This window comes from Ictidomys tridecemlineatus, chromosome 2 (assembly GCF_052094955.1).
Source record: "Ictidomys tridecemlineatus isolate mIctTri1 chromosome 2, mIctTri1.hap1, whole genome shotgun sequence".
NCBI classification, from domain to species: Eukaryota; Metazoa; Chordata; class Mammalia; order Rodentia; family Sciuridae; genus Ictidomys; species Ictidomys tridecemlineatus.
Genome location: NC_135478.1, coordinates 24,171,929 through 24,195,130, shown reverse-complemented (window position 1 = coordinate 24,195,130; position 23,202 = coordinate 24,171,929). Strand labels below are relative to the sequence as shown.

Here is a 23,202-nt window from a genome sequence, read left to right as displayed (position 1 = left end):
AGTAGATGAAATGTCAGAGAAGGAGTTCAGAATATACATAACTAAAATGATCTGGGAATTAAAGAACGACCTAAGTGAGCAGATACAGGCAAAAATCGATCACTCCAATGAATAAGAGAATAGATACAGGCGACCATAGATCACACCAACAAAAAGATAAGAGAGCAAATATAGGTAGCAATAGATTACTTCAGGAAAGAGAGATTCTGAAAAAAACAAAAGCAAAAATCCTTGAAATGAAAGAAACAATAAGCCAAATAAAAAACTCAATAGAAAGCATCACCAACAGACTAGATCAAGTTATAAAACCAAAGGAGAAACCCAGTCAAGTTAAATACCAAAAACAAACAAAAAATTACCAGAAATACACTATCACTTAGAAGATAGGGCCTCAGACAATGAAGATAAAATATACAATCTTTTTTAATATTGATTTTTCAGTTGTAGTTGACATGTAGTAATTGTATTATTACTCATTTTCAAATTTTTAAAAATTTCCATTATGATTTCTTCTTGCAAGGGATCTTGTTTATTTATTTATTTCTTATGTGGTATTGAGGATTAAACCTGGGGCCTCGCATGTGCTAGGCAAGCACTCTACCACTGAGTCACAACCCCAGCCCCAAAATATACAATCTTGAAAATAAAGTTGACCTCACAGTGAAAATGGTAAGAAACCATGAGCAGAATATCTGAGAATTATGGATACCATCAAAAGACCAAATTTAAGATTTACTGGGATAGAGGAAGGTTCAGAGATTCAAACCAAAGGAAGACACAATCTCTTCAATGAAAAAATATCAGAAAATTTCCCAAGCATGAAGAATGAACTAGAAAATCAAATACAGGAGGTCTATAGGACACCAAATGTACACAATTACATCAGATCTATGCCAAGATACAAGGCCACAAGAGAGAAAAATCATATTACTTATAAGGGAAGACCAATTCAGATCTCAGCAGATTTTTCAACCCAGACCCTCAACTCCAGGAGATCTTGGAACAACATATTCCAAGCTCTGAAAGAAAATGGATGCAAACCAAGAATCTTATATCCAGCAAAATTAAGCTTCAGATTTGATGATGAAATAAAAACCTTCCATGATAAACAAAAGCTAAAAGAATTTACAGCAAAAAAAAGCCTGCATTACAGAACATTCTTAGCAAAATACCCCACAAGGAGGAAATGGAAAATAACAAGAAAATATGCAAAGAAAAGAACTATAATAAAAGAAAAGCCAACCAAAGGAGAAACCAAGTCAAGTTAAATACAAAAATAAACAAAAATTACCAAAAATAAGAGTTATGTCTCAATAATAACCCTAAATGTTAATGGCCTAATCTCACCAATCAAAAGACAGACTGGTGTGTTGGACTTTAAAAAAAAAGACCCAAAATATTCTGCTTTCAAGAGTCTCATCTCATAGGAAAAGAAATCCACAGACTGAAGGTGAAAGGTTAGGATAAAATATACCATTCACATGTTCTGCATATACAAGCAGGGGTTTCCATCCTCACATCAAATAAAGTAGACTTCAAGCCAAAGTTAATCAAAAGGGATAAAGATGGACATTTCATACTTCTTAAGGGAACTATACATCAACAAGACATAACAGTTATAAATATATATGCTCCAAACAATGGAGCATCTATGTTCATCAAACTCTTCTCAAGGTCAAGAGTCAAATAGACCACAACACAATAATTCTGGGTGACTTTAAATCACCTCTTTAATCACTGGATAAATCTTCCAAACAAAAGCTAAACAAAGAAACTATAAAACTCAATAATATAATCAATAACTTAGACTTAACTGACATATATAGAATATATTGTCCATCAACAAATGAATATACTTTCTTTTCAGGACCACATGGATCCTTCTCTAAAATAGACCATATATTATGCCACAAAGCAACTCTTAGTAAATATAAAAAAGTAGACATACTACCTTATGTTCTATCAGACCACAATGGAATGAAATTAGAAATCAAGGATAAAATAAAAAATAAAAGCTACTCCAACAGCTGGAAACTAAATAATATGCTATTTAATGAACAGTGGGTTGCAAAAGATATGAAGGGGGAGATTTAAAAATTTTTAGAGGTAAATAAGAACACTGATACAACATATCGAAATCTCTGGGACAATATGAAGGCAATATTAACAGGAAATTTCATTTTATGGAGTTCATTCCTTTAAAGAAGAAAAAGTCAACAAATAAATGACCTAACATTACATCTCAAAGCCCTAGAAAAAGAAGAACAAATCAACCCAAAAGAAGCAGAAGACAGGAAATAATTAAAATCAGAGATGAAATCAAAACAAAAGAAACAATTGAAAAAATTGACAAAACAAAAAGTTGGTTCTTTGAAAAAATAAATAAAATCGATAAACGAAGAGGAGTCAGAAAACTCAAATTACTAACATACTCATGATGAAAAAGGAAATATCACAATATACACTAAAGAAATACAGAAGAGAATTAGAAATTATTTTGAAAATTTATATTCCGATAAAATAGAAAATATCAAAGGCATCAGCAAATTTCTAGAGGCATATGATATGCCCAAACTAAATCGGATGATATACACAATTTAAACAGATCAATTTTAAGCAAGAAAATAGAGGACACCATCCGAAGCCTACCAACAATTCTTAGCAAGAAGAGTGAAGCAGGAGGCACATCACAATACCAGATTTTAAACTATACTACAGAGCAAGAGTAACAAAAACAGCATGGTATTGGCACCAAAATAGACCTGTAAACCAATGGGACAGAAGAGAGGATACAGAGACAAACCCACATAATTACAGTTTTCTCATATTACACAAAGGCACCAAAAACTATAGTGGAGAAAAGATAGCCTCTTTAATAAATGGTGCTGGGAAAACTGGAAATTCACATGTAACACAATGAAATTAAACCTCTATTTTTCACCATGCACAAAATTCAACTCAAAGTGAATCAAGGACATAGGAATTAAACCAGAGACCCTGAACCTAATGGAAGAAAAAGTAGGCCCAAATCTCCATCATGTTGAATTAGGCCCCAATTTCCTTAATAAGACTCCTATAGCACAAGAATTAAAACCAAGAATCAATAAATTGGGTGAATTCAAACTAAAAAGTTTCTTTCAGCAAAAGAAACAATTAATGAGGTAAATAGAGTGCCTACAGAATAGGAGCAAATCTTTACCACAAACACATTAGATAGAGCACTAATCTCCAGGATATATAAAGCACTCAAAAACCTTAACACCAAACAACAACAACAACAAATAACCCAATCAATAAATGGGTGGTCAATTTTATGCTGTGTACATTTTACTAAAATTTTTAAAAAATGATTTAAGTATGTTCAAGACCTGAGTATAAAATTAAATCTACAGGAAAGTGATAAGGAAGAAAAATAAAAGATAGCTGATGGTCATAAATAAAAGCTGTTAATTTTCCCCTCTATTAATCTACAGATTCACTAAAACTCTAGTCAAACTCAATGTAAAAAATAAATCTTAAAAACCCAAATGGTATTTTTCAAAAAATCATTTGACAAGATGTTTCTAAAATTTATATGGAAAAAAGAAAGTGTATTAATACCTAAGAGAATTCTAAAGAATATTAAAGAGGAATTATTTACCATCATTACCAAAATTATAAAAATTATACAAATTTGTTATATTAATTACAGACAATGTGGTATTAACTGAAGAACAGCTAAATGGAAAGCCCAGAAATATATCTTGGCAAAGTTTCAACATATGAAACAGAAAAAGTGGAATGATAGATATAAATAATTAAAATAAAATAAAAACAATTAAAATTGGATTCTTCATGTCATAAAATTTCCAGTTCTATTAAGGACTTAAGTTTCAAGACGAATACTTTCAGTAGAAAATATAGAGGAATGTTTTCTAAGTTTTGGATGCGGAAGGATTTTCTGAATCAGGACATGCTATTTTATGCTAACAATAAAATTTAAAAATGAATCCCACTACTTAAAAAGGAAAATCTTTTTTTTTTAGTTGCATTAAAGAAATCTTTTTTTTTATTGTTGGTTGTTCAAAACATTACATAGTTCTTGATATATCATATTTCACATTTTGATTCAAGTGGGTTATGAACTCCCATTTTACCCCGTATACAGCTTGCAGAATCACATCAGTTACACTTCCATTGATTCAGTTACACTTCCATTGATTGGAAAATCTTAAAAGTAGGAAAAAAAAAAAAAACAAGCCACAACTGGGAGAAGCTACTTGTATACACACAAATGAAAAAGGATGGAGATCAGCCTATGTCAAGAACCTCCACAGATCAATAAGACGACGATGATAGTAAAACGGGCAAGAGCCATGAACAGGCATTTCAAGAAGAGGAAGTTCATGTGACCCGCAATCATAAAAAGAGATGCTCAACCTCTTTAACAATGAGGGGAAAGCAAATCTGTAAGAGTTTTACACTGATTTGATGACAAAACTTGAGAGTATGACAATACTGAGTAGAATCTATTTTTCACTCATAAGAACTAAAATGTCCATGACACGTTTCAAATAAGGGCATGGGGAGGAAGAGCTCAAATGCCCATCAAGAGCAGAAGGCCTCAATTGTGATATATTTGCATAGCTAAATACAGCAGTGAAAATGCATAAACTTCAGCTCCATCTATTAACATGAGGAGTCTAAAAACCAGCTGGGTGTTTGAGCTTTTTATAAAGTTCCAAAGCAAGCAAATCTAGATGTGGTCTAGGTATGCTTTGCAAATTTTTTGACAGCAAGGATGAAATTCAGGGTAATCACCTCTTGGGGGAGGCAGGAAAGATCTGGGGATATAAGTCATTAGTAATGCTCTGGTTCTTTGGTTGGGCGATGGGTTCGCAGGTGCACAAGGACCCTTTCCTAAAATGCACATTCTCATCCTTTCTGCAGGAACGCTTGCCCTCTGAGATGGATGGGGGTGGCAGGGAAATCTGTTATTTAGGGCGTGCTTTGTCCTGTGAGCCTTTGCCTGCTCTTCCTTGCTTTCTGTATTTTCCAAAGCCTGAACTCATCTCACAATGACCTCGTTACTGGCTGCAGTTTTCACTAAGGCATTGTTTACTTTGTCATGCTGCTGAGCATCCAGGTTTCCATATTGTGTTCTTGGGATTCCAGGTAACCCTTTTGTACCCATCATTGAGCAGAGGGCTCTCTCCCCAGGGCTTATGTCCAAGAACTGGGACTAGTCATATGCCTCTTGTACCTTATATGTCCGGGTATCACCCAAAAGGAGAAAACTATTTCATTCCACAACTGTTTGTGACGGTGTTTCCTTATACCAGCCCTGGGCTTCATAGTTTGTATTGATTTGGGGTCATTTCACGGATATGATGGGACACTATCCCATCTCTGTCCTGCTGTTTCTTTTTATTCTGATAGAGACCGAACACCCGTACTGTCAGGCCAGGTCCTCTGAAGGGACATCCTTCCATGTGTTCACACTTGTCCTGTGCTCTGGCCTTTAGTTTAGCAGAAACTTGTTTCTTGAGTACTGAATAAGACACACAGAGACAGAATTCAGATGATGAACTGGGGCATCTTTCTCTCATTTCTGTCAATCTCCCTGAAGACTCTCTGTCATCCAGGAAGGTTTCTCCAGAAAGGTCTTTCAAGAAAGGTCTTGGCTGAGACACCATGGCTCTTGCCTGGCTGAAGTTTGCACAGTTGTGGGGCCAGAGGATGAGAAGCTGTAGGAAGACCAAGCTGCACACACCAAATCTATCCCCGCCCCTTAAACCTGGCCCTTGAAGAGTGGCCCAATCTGGTCATCAGCTCTCATGTGGTCCTCACCTAGCATGTTACCATGCTACCCTGCTCATCCCAGCTACGGCTAGGATCACTTTCAGGAGCCACAGTAAGCTCTGCACTCTACTCTGGGACAGAGTAGACAGGAATGGAGAGGAGCTCACTCTCTGCTTGGACACACACTCAAGGACACATCCCTTTCCCCCTAGTTTCCTTCCAGCCACACTAGAAGGCTGCCTCCCTCTCAGATCATGACTCTGCTATTCCATAATCCAGGCAAGAGGTATCCAGATTGTTGCCCACTGGACAAATCCAGCCTGCAGACACCTGTCCTTTGGCTAGTCCCCATGGATGCCTCTCTCTGTCTTACAGAGTGAATTAGCTGCCCACAGATTTCTCATAAATTCAGCATCTTCTTTGTGAAGTCTGGCCAATGGGACGGCATGCCCACATGGTAAAGCTGCACAGGGTCCACTTCTTCAGACTGAGGAGCCACTCTGCTTCGGCATGGGTCATGCTATTTCTTATTTCTGCCAACAGGAGGCGCCTGGCATCATTCTTTCCCTTTTCACTGTCTACATCTCCTTCCCAGCCCCAGAGTCTGGAATCCCTTGAAATCAATAAGAATAGAAGGGGTACAAGGAGCAGAGAGCATGAGGGGAAGAGCATGCCTGAATGCAGGAGAGTGGAGTTGATTGGCTGGGGATTGGTCATGCCAAAGATGTCCACATCCCAGTCCCCAGAACCCGTGAATATGTTAACTTACGTGACAAGGGGACTGAAGCTGAAAATGAAATTAAGGTTACTCATGGTCTGATTTTAAAACAAAGAGATTATCCTGGATTAGCCAAGGGGGCTCAAGGTAATTTGGGGTCCCTGGAATGTGGAAGAAGAGGCAGGACGGTCAGAACCAGAGAGAGGCAGCATTCAAAAGATTCTACTGGTTACTGCTGGCTTTGAAGATGGAAGGTGGCCATGAGCCAGGGAAGGCAGCAGCCTGCAGAAGCTGGAAAAGGTCAGGAAATAGTCTCCCCCAGGGCCTCCAGAAAGGAGGACAGCCCTGTTGACCCCTTGACTAGAGCCTGGTGTTATAAGGTATCCATGTGTGTTGTCTTAAGCTAGCAAGTGTGAGAATGTGTTACAGGGACCATAGAAAACCAAGGCACTGGGTGCAGATGGGACCAGAGGGGAGGAGGTGGGTGAAGGAGACTGCCCAGGGAAACTGGGAGGAAACCTAACAGATCTGGTTTCTAAACCAGCCCCAGCTGTCCCAGCTCCTGCTGCAGGATCCCTTTCAGTGTTCCCTCGCACCACCTGAATACCCACAGAGGCTGACAGTCTGCAAGGCCCCAGAGCCCCCCCTCCCTCTTCTGATCCCAACAGTCCTCTGCCAGGTGGGCAGACCTCAGGCAATTGGCTCTCAACATACAAAGGAAGCTGAGGCCTAGGAAAAGTATGGCCAGGAGGAGCACTCCACCTGAGGACAGGAAATGGCCAGGTGCCACGCCTGAGAACTCACGCTTTCCGTGAGGGCAGCCTGCTCTTTCCACAGACTCCCCACAGCCGAACAGGCCCAGGCAGGCTCCTGTCCACATCTGCGCTGAAAACATGGCCCCGCAACTGCCGGGTGTTATCATAATTGACACCCTCCACACCCTCCCAGGCCCTCCTCCCTGGAGATAGGACCACAGCCAAAGCCAGGGCCCACCTGACCACAGTCCAGGCCAGCCAGACCCTTGGAAGCGGAACCCTTGGGTTCCATCAGTGGCTAGGGGATGGTGTCATAATGGGATGGAGAGGGTGGGCTGGGAATGGTGAGGGCAGCATTCTACTCTAGGGGCACAACTGGCACAGCACCTAGGGACAGAATGGGACAAGACAGATTGTGCACATGAACCAGCTCTGTGCCTTTGTGCAAAGTATTTCCTGTACCTGCAACGTCCACCCTCCCAGGAGGGCCCTACCTCCACTGAGGGAAATTCTCCCACTGTCTAGATACCACTTGGTTGTCAGCTGTCCTTCAAGCCTTCCTGATCCCACTGCTGGGAACAGCTTGTCCCTGCCCCCAACACCTCTGCTCTGCCTGGGACACACCCCAGCCAACAGTGGTCAGAGCCACCTGTCTCTGAACCATTTCCCCATGAGCCAGAAGCCTCCTCTGTTAGTTTGTGGGATCATGGTTCTAATCTTGGTGTGGAGTATGGGTGGGGAATCAGCACAGGGCCCATTAGGAGGCAGGCCCTACAGGGGAACTGAAAAACCCTTGATGAAAAAGAGAAGCTTGGTATCTCTGAACAGCCTGAGCCAAGCAGGACATCGCCCCCACGTGCCCTGCTCTCTCCACTGCCCACTGCCCAGCACAGGGCCCAGAGAGACAGGAAAAGCAAGGAAGGCTGAAACCCAGGGCTGCCTGATTCCCTGATCAGCAAACACAGCATGTTCTCCAGATGCTGGCAAAACTGGGGCACCAAAATACATTGAAAACACTTTTTGAAGAATTCCCTATATTTGAGGAAAGCCACTGAAATATTAATCACGGGGAAACCTCCCTCCAGTGACTTTGAGATTTACTTCTGGCTTCAGTCGTCCTGTGTTGGGGCAGGCACTGCAATCCTCCCTCTTTTACTATGCCTCCTTGATGTCTGTGGGTCACCTGAACAGCTGGTCCTAGTCCCCTTAGCCTCCTCTGAATTCCCCTAGCAGCACTGCTAGGGCCAAAGGGACCAAGCAGGTGGCACCTACCAGTCTTCCATGAGGCTGATGACCAGGGTGAGGAGTCCCCTTTGTTCTGGTTATAACAGACCCCCGTCTTTTGGCCCAGTCTCTGGACAGAATGTTCCATCAGCTCAGTGAGGCAGAGGTGCATAATCCAAAGAAACATACGATTTCTTACACATGTGAGTTTATTCATACTAGCAACAGATGTGAATTATCTATACTTAAAAATCACGAGGTCATATTTTTTTTCTTGATCAGAGACTGAGAAAGTTAGTAAATATCAGGGTCTTTCTACTCACCTGGGCTGAATGCTCAGGACTGATGGTCCCCATTGCCGAAATCTCTGAGGAGGGAGGCAACCAGGCACTGGGGAGGCCACCACCTCCACCTGCAGTGGAAAGGCCAGCTCCAGGGAGGCCCTGGCCATGTCCTGGGTACTTGGAAGCTAGGCTGTTCCCAGACCCAATAGAGATGACTGTCAAGGCCTGTCCCAGGCCCCTCTGTAGGCAAGTGGCCTGGACTCTCTGGCCAATGGTGATCCTGGCTTGATTGAGAGCCAATGACTCATCAGACCAGTGGGATCAGGAGAAACTTCAGGAGCTGAAATCTCTCACCTCAAAGGAAAGTTGGGGGCAAAAGCAAATTCAATTCAGAGGTCCCCACAAACTTGCCGGATGCCCAAACCCCTTGCCTAAGATGGGGGTCATAGAGAAGAGAGGCTGATAAGGAAAAGGCCCTGCCTTCAGCAGCTCCCAGGTCTTGGTGGGAGGGTTGGAGGGGGGAGCAGAGGAAAGGGCCTTGTCCTCAGTGGTGTCACTGCCATCTCTGTGCACGATGGTTCTTTCATGCAGCAGCAGGGAACAGTGAGGGGCAGGTGAAAGATTAGGTGGTGGGCAGTCTAGGGAATGGCCACATGGTGGCTCCCTATTTCTAAAAGGAGGAGAAGGTGCTTTCAGTGAGGAAGTGGAGGATGGGAAGCACACCCAGTGGAGGTTAGAAATGGCCACTGGAGATGGAAAGCAAGCTAGTTAGGGGTCCTGGGCCCTTACAGATCTGGTTGAGGCTGGCAACCATGAATCCATGGAAAATAGACTTGCCCAGCATGTGACTCTCTAGCAATGACCAGTGGATGGGGGTGCAGAGAAAGAGCAGGCAGATAATTGAGCTCATATGCTGCTGTGGGTTTTGCTAGTGGGACACAACCACAGGGTAAAAGAATTAAAGTGTAGGGCCAGAGAGGAAAATGCTCTATCTCGATAGAAATTAAAAGGTTGGCTCCATTCTCTCATCTGAGTAGAGAGGACAGAGAGAGGTAGGGAGAAAGCAAAGGGTCAGCAGACCAGAGGGCCCCAATGAAACCAAAAACAGTGTTATAGGAAGAATGCTTGTATCTTCCCCTGCTTCCAAATTCACATATCAAAGCCCTAACCCCCAGGGTTCTGGTATTTGGAGATGGGACCATGGGGAGTTAATTAAGGTTAGATAAGGTCATAGATAAGAGCGGGACCCTCCAGATGAAATTAGTGGCCTCATAAAAAAAGAGAGAAAAATTTCTTTCCTTGCACATGCACCCAGGAAAGTCTGTGTGAGGGCATAGAGAGAAGGTGGCCATCTGCAAGCCCCCATCAGAACCTAATCATGCTGCACCCTGATTTTAGACTTCTAGCATCTAGAACTTTGAGAAAATAAATTTCCGGTTTTAAGGAAATGTCTATGATATTTTGCTGTGGCAGCCCTCGATGGCTAGGTCAGTTGGGAATAATGAGACAAAGAGACCAAGATGGAATGCAGTGGTCAGAAGGCAAGAAGTCTGAGTTAGAGGGCCCTTCATCTATTCATTTATATGCCAGAAATGTCTTTAAGAATTGGAGGTGGAGAGGGGTTTTCCTACGAGGATGGCAGCGCTGGAGGAGAAGGGGTGACTGAACCAGGCAGGAGAGTTTTAGATGAATCAGACGGTGTGATCTGGAGGTCAAGAGGTGGGAGCAAGGGGATTTACAAGAAGGCGGGGACATAATGGTGGAGAAGCAGTGGAGAGTAAAGAGCCCTTTCCCACAGCTCCCCAGCTGTGAGCAAGCTCAGAGTCAGAGGAAGAGGCTGGGGATGCAAAACCTTCCAGGAAGGGCTGAAGATGTGGGGACATCTGCTGGCTTTTGAGTGGCAGTTCCAGAGACACAGTGTCATGGTCTGAATATGAAGACTTTTGTGAAAGACTCATGTCAAAGTCCTGGTCCCCAGTGCAGCAATGTTCAGAGGTGGGAATTTGGGGAAGTGATTGGATCATGAAGGCTTTAACCTCATCAACGCGTCTATCCATTGTTGGATTTGTGACTTGATGGCATTGTCGGGAGATGAAGGGATTATCGGTGGTGTGATCTAGTTGAGGAGAGCCAGTGCTTTGGGATGTGCCTTTGGGGATGATAGCTTGTCTCCAGCTGTTTCTTCTCTCTCTCTGCTTCCTGGCTGCTGTCAGTTATGTATCTTTATTCTGCCACATGCTTCCTCTGCCTTACCACACGCCCACAATTAAGAACTAAAACCTCTAAAACCATGAACCAAAATAAATTTTGCCTCCTGTAATTTCTTTTCCCTCAAGTATTTTGTCACACAAAGCTGACTAACATACACAAGTTGTACCTGTGGATAGAACTGGGTGAGGTGGAAGATAGTTTATAGGGGACAGTGTCAAGGCAGAGGTGCAGTTTGGCTGGGGAAGTATGGGGACAGCTTAGGCTTTGAAAATGGAAGCAGAGAACACAAGATGAGAAGAATGGTGGTTTTAATTTCAGAGGTCCCCCTGACAAGGGCAGATTGCTAGACTCCTTTGCTCTCCATGCCCAGTCAGGGCTCCCAATATTATAATCTTGGAGGATTAGTGCAAAGGGACCTATGAAATTGTCCATTCTTTTTCTTTTTTTGTGGGGTGATGGGGTGCTAGGGATTGGACCCAGGGCCTCATACATGCTAACATTCTAAAATAAGAAGGCTGAGACCCAGAATGGGAGGTACTCCTGCCAGTTAGGCTTGAGATCCGAGTCCTGCACCAACCCCTACAAAACCAACCATAATACTGGTAGGTTCATTGCTAGCATGTGCCATAAACATGGGTTATTCTGTATTCAATAACACCCTCTGGAGGACAGCCACCGTTTGGCACATGCTGGCCACTGCCTGGCACAGTGAGATCCCCTTTCTGCTGTGCTCCTCAGGGCTAAGACGAGATCAGGCGTCCAACAGGTACCAGCTAGTGACCTCCCAACAGCAACTGCAAAAAGACAAACATTTACCCACTAACCAGAATAAGCCTGGGGATACTTATAAATACATAGAGAAAGATCTTTTGTCTCCAAGCACCCATAATCCCTAAAAATAAAAATCCCGAAAGACTCCCCAAAGTATTAGGTGAATCTCTGCATTTACACTGGTGTCCACAAAGGGTCCCCTTTAAGGCTCTTCCAGGAATGACAAGCACTTTGCCTCCTTTGAGGAGCCTGTGTCCAGAATCTTAGGGAGGAAACTCCCTGCAACTCTGAAATGGTCCTTTCCCTAAATCTATTCAGGGTGTGTTTTGTTTTGTTTTGCCATCACATATTGGAAATTTCAACCTGGGTGGCACATTATATCAAGGAAGACTGTGTGTGTCCCTACAAGGAGAGTTTAGCTTGGTATTTGATGAGTCTGTATGCTGTAGGAAGTTGAATAGAACTTTTACCCATCACTTCAAAACAGTATGAAATATCCATGTATTTGAAAGAGAGGCTCTGGACACTTCCATGCTGGATGCACAAAGAACTGGTCCATCACTGACCACCTCTGTACATTATATAAGAAAAGTTGAGTGCAAGGGAGGAAGTTTCTGGAAGAACCTGCCATGGTTTGGAAATGGTTTCAGTGCCGTCCCCACCAAGGGTTCATGTTTTGGGATCTTGGGCCAAAGTGTGGCAATGTGAGATATGACAACACCTTCCAAAGATGGGGCTTAGTGGCCCCTCTGCTCTTTCCAGCTTGTGATGTGATCTCTTACTCTCCCCCACACTCCTGCCACTGCAATGCCATCTGCCATGAGGCCCTTACCACACCCATGCCCTTGAACCTCCATTGTGAGCTCAATATAGTTCTTTTCTTTATAAAATCACCCAGCCTCGGGTATCTCACTATAGTAATGGAAAAGAGACTAATAGAAAACCCTTCTAAGGGGTTCCTGTGAGAAAGAAAATTAAAATCTTCTGCTTGGCAGGAGGTGAGCTGGAGTAAGGATTGGGGAAAATGAATGAGCAAGCTCTTTTTCCACCACTTGGTGGAGCAATGATACATGGTGTTCTGTGGGCCAAAAAGATGCTGTGGAAGGTAACCTGGCTTGAAGTAGCTTGCTGGGAGTCCACCACCCAACAAGGTGGTCTTCTAAAGTCTGGGGATGCCAGCAGTAATACTATATGGGACACTGCTATGGTGGGAACTGAAGAAGGGTCTAAAGAGGTCAGTTGTGAGGAGGTTGCTCATATTAAGGAACAACACAGTGACCCAGAGAAGATCTCTGAAAGGCTCATGAATATGGCCCCACGGAAGAGCCAGAGGTAAGAAGCCTGTCAAAATGCACTGGAAGATCAGTAGAAGCCTGGAAACAGTGACTGGTGGCCAAGTATAAAGACCTCTGCCCTTCTCCCTTCCCTGCCTGGGCCCTCGAAGAGCCAGAAGCAGCAGAGCACAGTGGGTAGGGGCAGAGCCATGTAGTCTCCCTCTGCAGAGCTCATCCCTGAGCCTCACGTAGGTTAGGCAAGAGCTAAGTGTGGGGCAGGGGATGCGGCAACTTCAAAGAGAATGTAGGACAGTCTTCTCTTAGCAGGATTGAAGGTCCTAGCACCTTAGCCAGAGGGGCCTGGTCCAGCCACTGGAAGAAACTACAACCTTCTCCTCATCGACAGCCCTTTGTCTACCTGCCGCGTAGAGTCCACAACTTCGAAATTTATTTCCTCTCCACTTGATCCCACTACTCAGAAAGGCCCTATCTAGTTCTCTGCTTTGGATTTGACTGAATTTGGGGGGCAGGGGGTGCTCCAGACTGAGGGACCAGAATGCCATAGCCCCACAAACTATCAGAGAACAAATGAAGCCCGTAACACACCCAAGACCCTAACTCGGGGCATTGGAGTGGGGCTCTGGGAATGAGAAGTGAAGGAAGGAGGGAAGTCCCATCCCAGATGCTTCCAGGATTGGACTCAGCAGTGGCAGGGGCTGGGGCCATGTCCTGTGTGCTGCCTCTATAAACAAGGCTGATCTGTGTTCTCTTGGGGACACAAAGGGATGGGTAGGCAGCTCCCTGCTGCTGGTGGTCTGATTCTTAGAGACCACAATCAGAAATATGTGCTGCTCACAGTGGTCACCCCTGGAGTAGAACTTCTTCCCGAAGACTCCATTTCTTTCTCTGGGGACACGGCCGTCCGAGATCTGCAGGGAAAAGAAGGCTGTCGTTGGTTGTCCAGAAATTGGTCCCATGGCACCACCCCTCACCATCTCCCTCCTGAAAATACGGGAAATCTGACCCAAGGTCAGTAAGATGTCGGGTTCCACAGGGATCCATATTGGCCGCTAAGCAATGATGGACTAATGGTGAAGAGGAGGTCTGGGTTTCTGGTGGAGGGGCCTCTGATGTGGGGCCCAGGTCCTGGGCTTCAGAGCTAGCAAGCTGCTCACCGTGTGCTGGGCCCCTGATCCAGGTCCTGGATGGTGTCCTTCAGGGCCTGGCCACGTGTCTCTGGCAGCAGAAAACAGAGTATACCTGCCCCGATGGGGAAGCTGCCATAGATGAGCATAGGGAGCTCCTTGCGGTACTCGCCCAGCAGGAGCACAAGTGGCGTGAGGATGCCGCCTACTCTTGAAAAGATGCTCACCAGCCCCATGCCTGTTTGCCTGCAGGAAGGCCAGTAAAATTTGAGCAGAATTGGCCTCAACCTGAGGCCACAGCTCTACCCCCAGACCCCTAATTGTGACACCCCACCCCCACCCCCAGCCAAAGGCCAGCAGGGTCTCCAGTCTCCTCTGGCTTATTTAGTGCTCCTGCCCCTGCATGTACCTCCCACCTCCAGGCCTCCCTGTCTGCCTGCTCCCTGTCTGACCTGTCCCATCTAAGGTCAAAGGCTATGGCTCCCAACCACCCCTTCCCTCATCTGAGTGTTTCTTCTCCTGGGTCATTCGTTCTGAAACTTCTCCCACATTCCTATCCTGACAAGGCCAGGCCATGGCCTACATCCATATCTATCCTCTGCCAGCCTGGAGATAGTTGGGGACTTGCACTACAGCCCTGGTTGTCAGGGCCCCAGAACCAGCCTCATTAACTATTTGTGGGCTGGTGGTGAGGGTAGCAGAGGACTGGCCAAAATCAGGGCCCTAGAAGCAGAAAAGCAAGAGTCATATCAGCAGCTCTTACCGGACGACGGTGGGAAAGAGCTCAATAGTGTACAAGTAGGAGATGGTAAAGCCAGCAGAAGTAGCGAACTTCCCCACCACGGCCAGCACGGTGACCACCAAGGGCATATCTGCTGGAAGATGCTGGTCAACCACACGGAAAGTAGGCCGCCCATCACTTGGGCCCTGTCCGCCACCTTGTCCACCCCAAACTCCTCACCTCTTCTGTACCCAAACCCTGGGGAAACCTTTACTCCCGACAGGAGAGTGATGGCCATTGGTCCAGCCCCTGCAGCAGGGTTCAGGGAGGGAGGGAAACATCCAGTCATACCTTCTGGGATAAAGATGATGATGATACACATGAGGCCACCCAGAATCAGAGTCCCCATCTGGCTCCACTTGCGGCCCAACTTCTCCATCATGAAGATGCTGAGAAGGCGGGCAGGCACCTCAGAGGCTCCAAATATTAGCTGTGTCAGGTAGATGTCCAGGCCAAAGTCTCCCACTTGGAGGCTGACGCCATAGTACCCGAGACTGTCCACAAACCTGTAAGGCACCCCAGGGTTCCCGTCATTGCTGAGTGTGCAACGCCATCACACCCAGAGGAACAGTCTGCCTTGGTCAGTGTCACAAAAGGAGACACTGGCACAGCTAGGGAGAGAAGCACACAGCCTGAGAGCTACCATCTCACCGCTTGGTGGACACATGGGAAAAGTGGCCACGGAAGGGGCAGCGTATTGGCACTGTCCTCAGGAAGGGGCATGAGCCCTGGGCAACTCACCAGACACAGATGAGAACCAGGGTCACCTTCCGGAGGTGGGGGTGTCTGAAAAGATCCAAGGCATTCCCTGAGGAGGCTGAGTTCTCTGGGGCCAACTGAAAGAAGATGCAGGGTGAGGGGTCATGCAGAGGCTCTGTGGGGGTCAGCGTCAGGGGCAGGGACAAGCCCTGGCCTGCTGGAAGTACCTGGTTCAGGAGCTCTGGGGAGATTTTCCGCTTGTTGACTGAGGCTGCCTTCTGAACTAGTTGTTTGGCTTCCTCTATCCTCCCCTGGGTGAGGAGCCACCGAGCAGATTCTGGCAAAATCCTGTTGGCCAGGAGCAGCTGTGACCTTGGGGTCTGAAGTCCCGTGGAGCCTTCCTAGCCTTTCCACACTTCCGTACTTGGAGACTTCCTCTCCCAGGCCAGCCTCCGACCGCCCCAGGAGGTGAGTGTGACCACTGCATTCCACCCCACCAAGCTGGCCCAGGGGTGGTTTGCTCCTGGCGAGTGGCTCCTCACCAGATGTACGAGAAGAACAGCAAAAAAGGGACAGCGCCAGCAATCTGAAGGAGCCTCCAGTTGCGGATACCATAAGCAAGTCCCGCCAGCACCATCTGTCCCAAGGCGAAGGTGAACTGGGCCAGGATCACGGCCCGAGTTCTCCACGAGGGGCTCACCCACTCTGAAACTGTGGGGACAGAAAAGCTGAGACCGGGCCACACCCTGCCCCTTCACTTCCCGCCACTCTCTAGATGTTGCCAGGTCAGCATGGGGGTCTCAGTCCCTGCACGAGAAGCTCCCCTGGGACTGCCTCAGGTACGGGGTGCCTGACAAGGCTCCCACGGGCGTGGGCCAGATACTCACGCAGGGTAACAGTGCTTATCATAAATCCAGAGACAGCGGTAGCCACAGCAAAGCGCAGGACCATGTAGAACTCAAAGCTGGGCACAAAGGCCGTGGCCAGGCCCACGAAGGCAGTCAGGAGCAGCTGCACCAGGAGAGAGGCTTTGCGGCCAATCCTGAGGTAAAGAAGCAGAGCTGTGTGTGGTAAGGGGAGGGGGCCCTGCTGCGGAGGAAGCAGGGAAAACCCCACAGGCCTCACCTGGGCTGTTTGAGGGAGGAGACGTGGCCCTTCTCTGGGAGCCCCATGGAGGGTGGTGGGAACCAGGCCTCTTCCTGGAGGCCGGCATGAGGGGCACTCGGGGAAGCTTGGGCCCTAAGGAGCCTAAACACATGCTAGGTCAGGGGAGAGCGGGTCAAGGTTCATACCAGTCACAGAGGGGCCCAAAGATGAGGGCCCCAGCAAGGAGTCCCGACATGAACACCGACTGCGAGGTCTCCTTCAGGTGCTTCCGATGGCACACCAGGTTGAACTGAGGCAAACACGGGCAGATGTGAGTCTGGGGGAAGTGCTGAGGGCAAGTTCCTCACCACCTAAGCCCTTGACCGCTCTCTTAGGGATCATGCCTATAGTTTCCAAACTGTGTTCCAAGGTACCCCAGGGTACCACAGTGAACTCACTGGGCACAGCAGAGTATATTCAAAGGGAAATAAATAGAGTGATATTTGACATCTGTCTGACATCACACAAAACTACCAGCCCAGGATAAGTTTGTACTTCAACATGAGATCACCCTTCTTTTCTGTCAGTGACATCGTATGTCTGTGAAGTCCTGTTTTGGGTAACAGCTGTAGAAAAAAAAAAAAAAAAAGTAAACCATGTACAAATCAGCAGGGAACCAAAAATGGACCTGGCAGTATCCAAGGGCTGGGAAGCTATGTGTGCTCAGGAGCCACATACATCCTATTAATAAGTTGTTGCCTTTCTTTAAGAATGAAATAAAATGTTTTTTCTTTGAATTCAGGTGTACTATTCTTTCAAACCACTAGTAAATTGTTAGGACATAAACACGTGTTATTCTTTGGACTTAACAATACATAGAACCATATTTCTTTTAGCCTAAAGGTACCATGTATAATCCCTGACACATTAAGGATATAAAATTTGAGAGCCTATGACCTACCACTGATGGTTGCATCCTGACAAGTAGGGTCTCTTCCCCTCAGCTCAGGCAACCCTGTGACCCACTTGGGCCTCTCCAAATTTTCTCATCTGGCTGCAAAATCCCCTGAAACACTCACCAAACACAGGCAATCAGGCAATAAGGAGCGTTCACACACACCTGATTGGGACAGAGGAACATACACACATAGTGGGAGGGCGGGGTGGGAGATACATCTGAGCAAAAGCTGCCTACCCATCTGGAGATTTAGAGACAGCCTAATCCACAGTCTAGGAAATGAAGTGGAGAAAATATGTGGATCCACACAGCTCTGCACACATGTCTGCTACATGTGCACGTACAGTACACATGACCCCCTCATGGGCGTTCTGCATTCTTTGCACACAACTTAGCTTACACATGAATGTTTGTAGGGGAACGTGCCATGTGAACCCTCCTCCAGCTTCCCACCTGTGAGGATCCCTTGAGTGCCTGTTTTGTGCCATGCACAGGGTGCTAAACGCTTTACATGTATTACTTCAGATCATTGCCACAACAGCCACTGACTTATTGTTATTTTCTTCCGAGGGAGGTTAGCAGCTAATCCTGCATCCCACAGCTGAATGGCAGCAGGTGGAACTGACACATTTCTATTGCTCTAGGCAGGGAATGAAACTGAGTGGAGTCTAAGGGAATGTTTGCTGAAAACGAGCAAAGGAACCAAGGCCAGCACATGGATGACCAGTCAATCACCATCAGTTAAATAACCTTTAGCAAGAAATTAACCAATCCAGGAGTTACCACTGTGCTCACACGTCTGTTCTCAAGGACAACTGTTAATTTTTAAGGACTTTCAGTAGATGTCAAATGATTAACTGATTACCCCTGAGAATGACATGGGACACTGAAGGGCTCTTAACTGTTGGTCCATCCTGTTTGTTTTTGCCTAGTAACTATGGATTGCCTTTGTAGCAACATACCATTTAAAATAAATAAAGGCTTGCAACTGCCAAGCTCTAGGGTCAGAACTGAGTGACTTTGTGTAACCTTGAGCCTGTTAGTCTATCCATCTGTGTCTTGGTTTTCAATGCGTACAAAGTTGGTGATAAAACCTGCTATATGGTATGTATCATCTGACAGGATTAAGGGAACTAACACATGTGACATACTTGGCTTGGTGGCTGTTACACAGGCCGCGCTCAGTAAAGCTCTGTAGGATGGCTGCACTAGCCCTGTGTTTACCAGGCTCTCAGGGCTATAGTATTCAGCAGGCATGAATGCCAAGCTATGGGGGTCTTCCAAGTCTGGCACCTCTAGTCACTAGTCACAATTCTACTACCTCCCTATAGTTTATAGCCCTTATATCATTAAATTCTCACGCTTAGTCCATTATTCAGCAGCAGCAGAGACTGTGTCTTGGAGAGGTGCCAAAGTACACCCAAACTCACACAGTGTCATCATGTTGCAAATGGCACAGAGATGAAGAGGACTGCACTTGGGATGCCATTTATCCACCTCCCCAGCCCTAACACCAATAGTGTTTGGTTCTGTTCAGGGACAGCCAGAGTAGCTTGCAGAATTCCACCCTCATTTCTAGAGCATATCTTCCTTATTCTAAAACCTTCAAGGCCCTCTTGGATCTCTAGCAGAAATCCCATATTCTTCAGCACTGTACCTGTAACCCTACAAGAATTTCCAAACTTCTTTTTTTTTTTTTTGAGTTATTCCTCAAAGATGCCAGACATTTTTATACCTCCAGACCCTAAAAATGACTGTTTTTTCTGATTCTCATTCTTTGCCATTCCAACGTTGTCCGCAATCCCAGGAAAAGTGCTACTGTTTCTGCTATTCGTTGACAGTCTGTTTCCCTCCCCTTCAGAGTTCTATATGGACAGAGCCAGGAAATATTACACTGATAAGGTAAGAAATAGACAGGTACTATGACCTTCAAGGCCATGTGGCCTTAAGGAAACATGTTCTTTCTTTTCAGATTAGTGTGGTTTTTATTTTGGTTTGAATACGAAGCCCAGGATATACCAAGGACACTGGAGTGTCCACTTAGAGAGGACCTTCTGCATCAGTGGGCAGAGCTCTTTTTCATAGATTAAAAAAAAAAAAAGCAGAAGCATAAGATCTCATTCCAAAGGAGCTCTGCTCTAGAACCAAGCTTAGATTGTCCTGTGGCACAGGTCACAAAGTCCCAATGTTGTACATTCCCTTGAGAGTCACAGTTCTTGGAAGGGTTGGAAGTGGAAGGGTAAGAGGTCTAAGGCCCAACCCAGCCAGCATGGACTAGGTTGCTGACTGAGGCTGAATTGAGGCCTCTGAGTGCTGCCCACAGGTTGTTGAAGAAGCTGAAGTCAGTTTCAGGTCTGTGCATGTCGGATCAAGTGGATACAAAAGAATTTCAGTGAGGCAGACCACTGAGTGTGTTGCTGGGAGCCGTGGTGCCATTGGGAACACTTGACTCCAACACAATAAACAAATCTCCACCTGAGTATTTGCTGTTTTTGAAAAGTATGCAGTTACAGGATTGGTGGAGAGCCACAGACTCTTGACCTTTTTGACACTGTAGGACAAGCCAATTATGAGAGATTATGGCAGTTGAACATCCACAAATGAATGTGTTTCTTTTCTGTTTTTCAGGGGTCTCTGACCTCACTAGAAGTAAAAGAAAATGGGGTGCCTGAGATAATGCATCTACCATCTTGCTTGTTGAGACACAGATTGATATCAGAGATGACCCCTCTCCTATTGAGAAATTTGCCAAGAGCAAATAGAAGACTTCAGAAAAGCTGTCCTTGACCAAAGGGCTGTCAAATGGGGTATTCTCACTCACATGGAAAGGCCTAATCAATGTGTTAGACACAGTAATATTAGTTGCCCTGGAGCCTCTTATAGCTAAAGAAGGGCTTCAGGTGTGTGCTGTCATTTATTAATATATTCCTCATGTTAGTCAATTTTCCATCTGCTATGACAAAATACCTGAGGAAATCAACTTGAAGGAGGAAAGATTTATTATGGCTCATGGTTTCAATCATTTGGACTCAAGGCTATGGGCTTGTAGTGAGGCAGAATGTTCTGATAAGGGTCATGTGGTGGAGCAAACTCATTTATTTCATGATCCCTAAGGCATGCCCACAAGGACCCACTCCCTTCTACTAGGTCCCACTTCCTACAGTTTTGTACCATTCCATAGGAGTCCATTTAGCTAGGAATCTATCAATGGACATTGATGAGTTTAGAACATTAATGAGTTTAGAACCCTCATGACCCAATCACTTCCCCAAAGTTATACCTCTGAACTGCATTGGGGGCCAGGTCTTCAAAGCATGAGCTTTGAGGGACATTCGAGATCCAAACTATAACATTCCTTGACAGGTGCCTTTTCTTTTCCCCCTTGAGTAGATCCAGTGCTTGATGAAACTCAGGTAGCAATCAAGAAAATTTGTTTGTCATTTGCTGGTTTTTTAAAGGGGAAGTTACTTTTTAACAAACAGCAACAGCAAAACAGGTGCCAGATCCTTGAAAATATCCCCTACAAATCCTAGTTTACATTTGCCACCCCTATTCCAAGCACACCAAGTTACCTACTCCTTGAAAACCACCTGTTTCTGGCTTCCAGGCCTTTCTTTTGATACTCTTTCTGCAAAAAAACCCCTCTTCTCTGTCAATATTTTTGAGCATCTTGTTACCCAGCTCACATTACCACTTCATTTAGAAAGTTGTCTTCAGGAGAAAGCAAATTCTGGGCCTCAGAGGCCACCTAGTCCTTTACTCCAGTACAAGGGATCCAGATTTTCCCTGACCACCAGGGGTCCTTGGAGAGGGACTCTGTGTCTAAACCTTAACAACCGGGAAGCCACAACAGCAAGGAGCTACATGTTTCTGAGGGCCCCTCTTACTTCAAAGTGGCTAGAGAGAGCATCTTTCTGTAAATGTACCCAAGTCTCTCCTAAGAGAATGAAGTTAGTAGGAGCAAGTGCTTAATTATCCACAGGACGAGTCTTAAAGAGTCGAGAGTGTTCTCCAGCATCCCAGAGGCAGGGACCTACAGAGAGAAGCCGGAAAGTAGGAAGCCAAGTCAAGCAAGCAGGATGGAAAACAAGTGGACAGAGAAAGCAACAACCTATGAGTTAGGAAAGCACAGGACAGGTAATCAGGCCGACGTGCAAGGGTGAGCCGAAAGACAAGGGGAAATAGACCTGCCTTTATGCCTGTGCCCTGTTTTCCTGTTCTGATGCTGCCTCTCTCTACCTCATAGAGAACAGGAAAACAGGGCACAGGCATAAAGGCAGGTGACTGGGCAGACAGACAGAAGGACAAGCCTGGAGACAAAAGGACAGGCAAAACTGAACAGAGAGCTGGGCAGGCAGAGCATACAGAGAAAATAGAGACTAGATGGACCAACAGGCAGAGGACAAAGAGAAAAAAGAAGGTGACTGCAAAAGTTAAAACAGGCATACAAATGGTCAGCCACACAGGAAGAGTTACAGAGATAGCAACAGTCAGTGCAGGGTCAGGCAGAGGGACCAAGACAAGTGGACAGATAGGCACAAGGCCAGCCGTACCTCGTTCAAGAGTGATTGGGGCTTGTCCTCAGGATAGTGCCAGCTGGTCTCACAAGGCTGTGTCTCATTGAAGCGGTGGCTGAGGATGTCCTCCAGGCTAGCGTTATTGGGGGGTGGCCGGAACATGAGGCAGGACTCAGGTCTGCCCTCAGCATCCAGAGGCACGCTCAGTGTCAGTTGCTCAGCTGCACTCAGGTTGAGCGTGTGGTTCTTGACCCAGGCCACTGAACAGTAGTGGGTCTCATCCAGGACCATGAAGACCTGGCTAAACATATAGAAGGGGGACAGGAAGTTGGGGATACTCATCAGGATTGTCAACTGTACCTGGAAGCGACCAAAGTCACCTATTTCAGCTAGAACCTGGGCAAATTGAGCCATGGCTGCTGTTCACCACTCCTCAGGTAACTCTGGAGATTAGCTCTGGTGCACTTGTTCCTTTGGACAGCAGTGGCAGCTGCATTAATGTTTAATCCAGCCTTGCCTAGATCCACCTGTCACACAGCTCCCTAGTTGTGATCTGAGAAAAGCAGAATATAATGAAAAAAATCATCCTGTCTAGCTTGTAGCATCTGAGGCTATTTTATTTACTGTGAACAGGCATCACAAGGGGAATTAAGAGCAGTTTCTTGGGCCCTGAGCTTTAGCCAAACATTAATACAGCTTACAGTAGCCATACCCGCCCCACCTCCAATTGCAACATCCTAAACAATTCACACCAGCTCAAACATTTCCATTTGCTAGAGAATCCAAATTCTGAGACAAGTGTCTCCAAGAAACAGGAGGCTGCTCTAGAGACCAGCCCACATTAGACAGTGTAGGGTAAGTCAGGAGGACAGCAAGAAAAACCAGCCTGCAGACTCCATCTCCTGGGGATCACAGAAATAGTGGAGGTGGGTGCCATGTTATATTGGGACAAAGAGTGACTTCTACATTAGACATCCAATGGGTTTGTAAAGCCCTAC

General features: G+C 45.9%; 1 protein-coding gene across 1 annotated transcript; it reads right to left on the bottom strand.

Moving 5' to 3' along the window:
* Positions 1-11,264: 11,264 nt before the first annotated feature.
* Positions 11,265-22,665, bottom strand: Slc22a13 (solute carrier family 22 member 13). The gene is made up of 11 exons (XM_005317367.3): positions 22,241-22,665; positions 16,936-17,039; positions 16,531-16,685; positions 16,186-16,354; positions 15,871-15,991; positions 15,686-15,780; positions 15,236-15,450; positions 14,927-15,035; positions 14,194-14,409; positions 13,875-13,947; positions 11,265-11,767 (listed from the first exon to the last, which is right to left on the bottom strand). The coding sequence occupies exons 1-11, from the start codon at positions 22,616-22,618 to the stop codon at positions 11,747-11,749; spliced, it is 1,656 nt and encodes a 551-aa protein (XP_005317424.3). The 5' UTR covers positions 22,619-22,665; the 3' UTR covers positions 11,265-11,746.
* Positions 22,666-23,202: the final 537 nt, after the last annotated feature.

Bases quoted from the DNA above. Each gene is read 5' to 3' on its own strand.
- Slc22a13 (XM_005317367.3), bottom strand. From the start codon at position 22,618: ATGGCTCAATTTGCCCAGGTTCTAGCTGAAATAGGTGACTTTGGTCGC. The intron at 16,686-16,935 runs GTATGAACCTTG...TCTTTACCTCAG, and splicing joins TTTGGGCCCCTCTGTGACTG to GATTGGCCGCAAAGCCTCTC. The intron at 15,992-16,185 runs GTGAGGAGCCAC...CCTGGCCAACAG, and splicing joins CTGTTCTTCTCGTACATCTG to GATTTTGCCAGAATCTGCTC.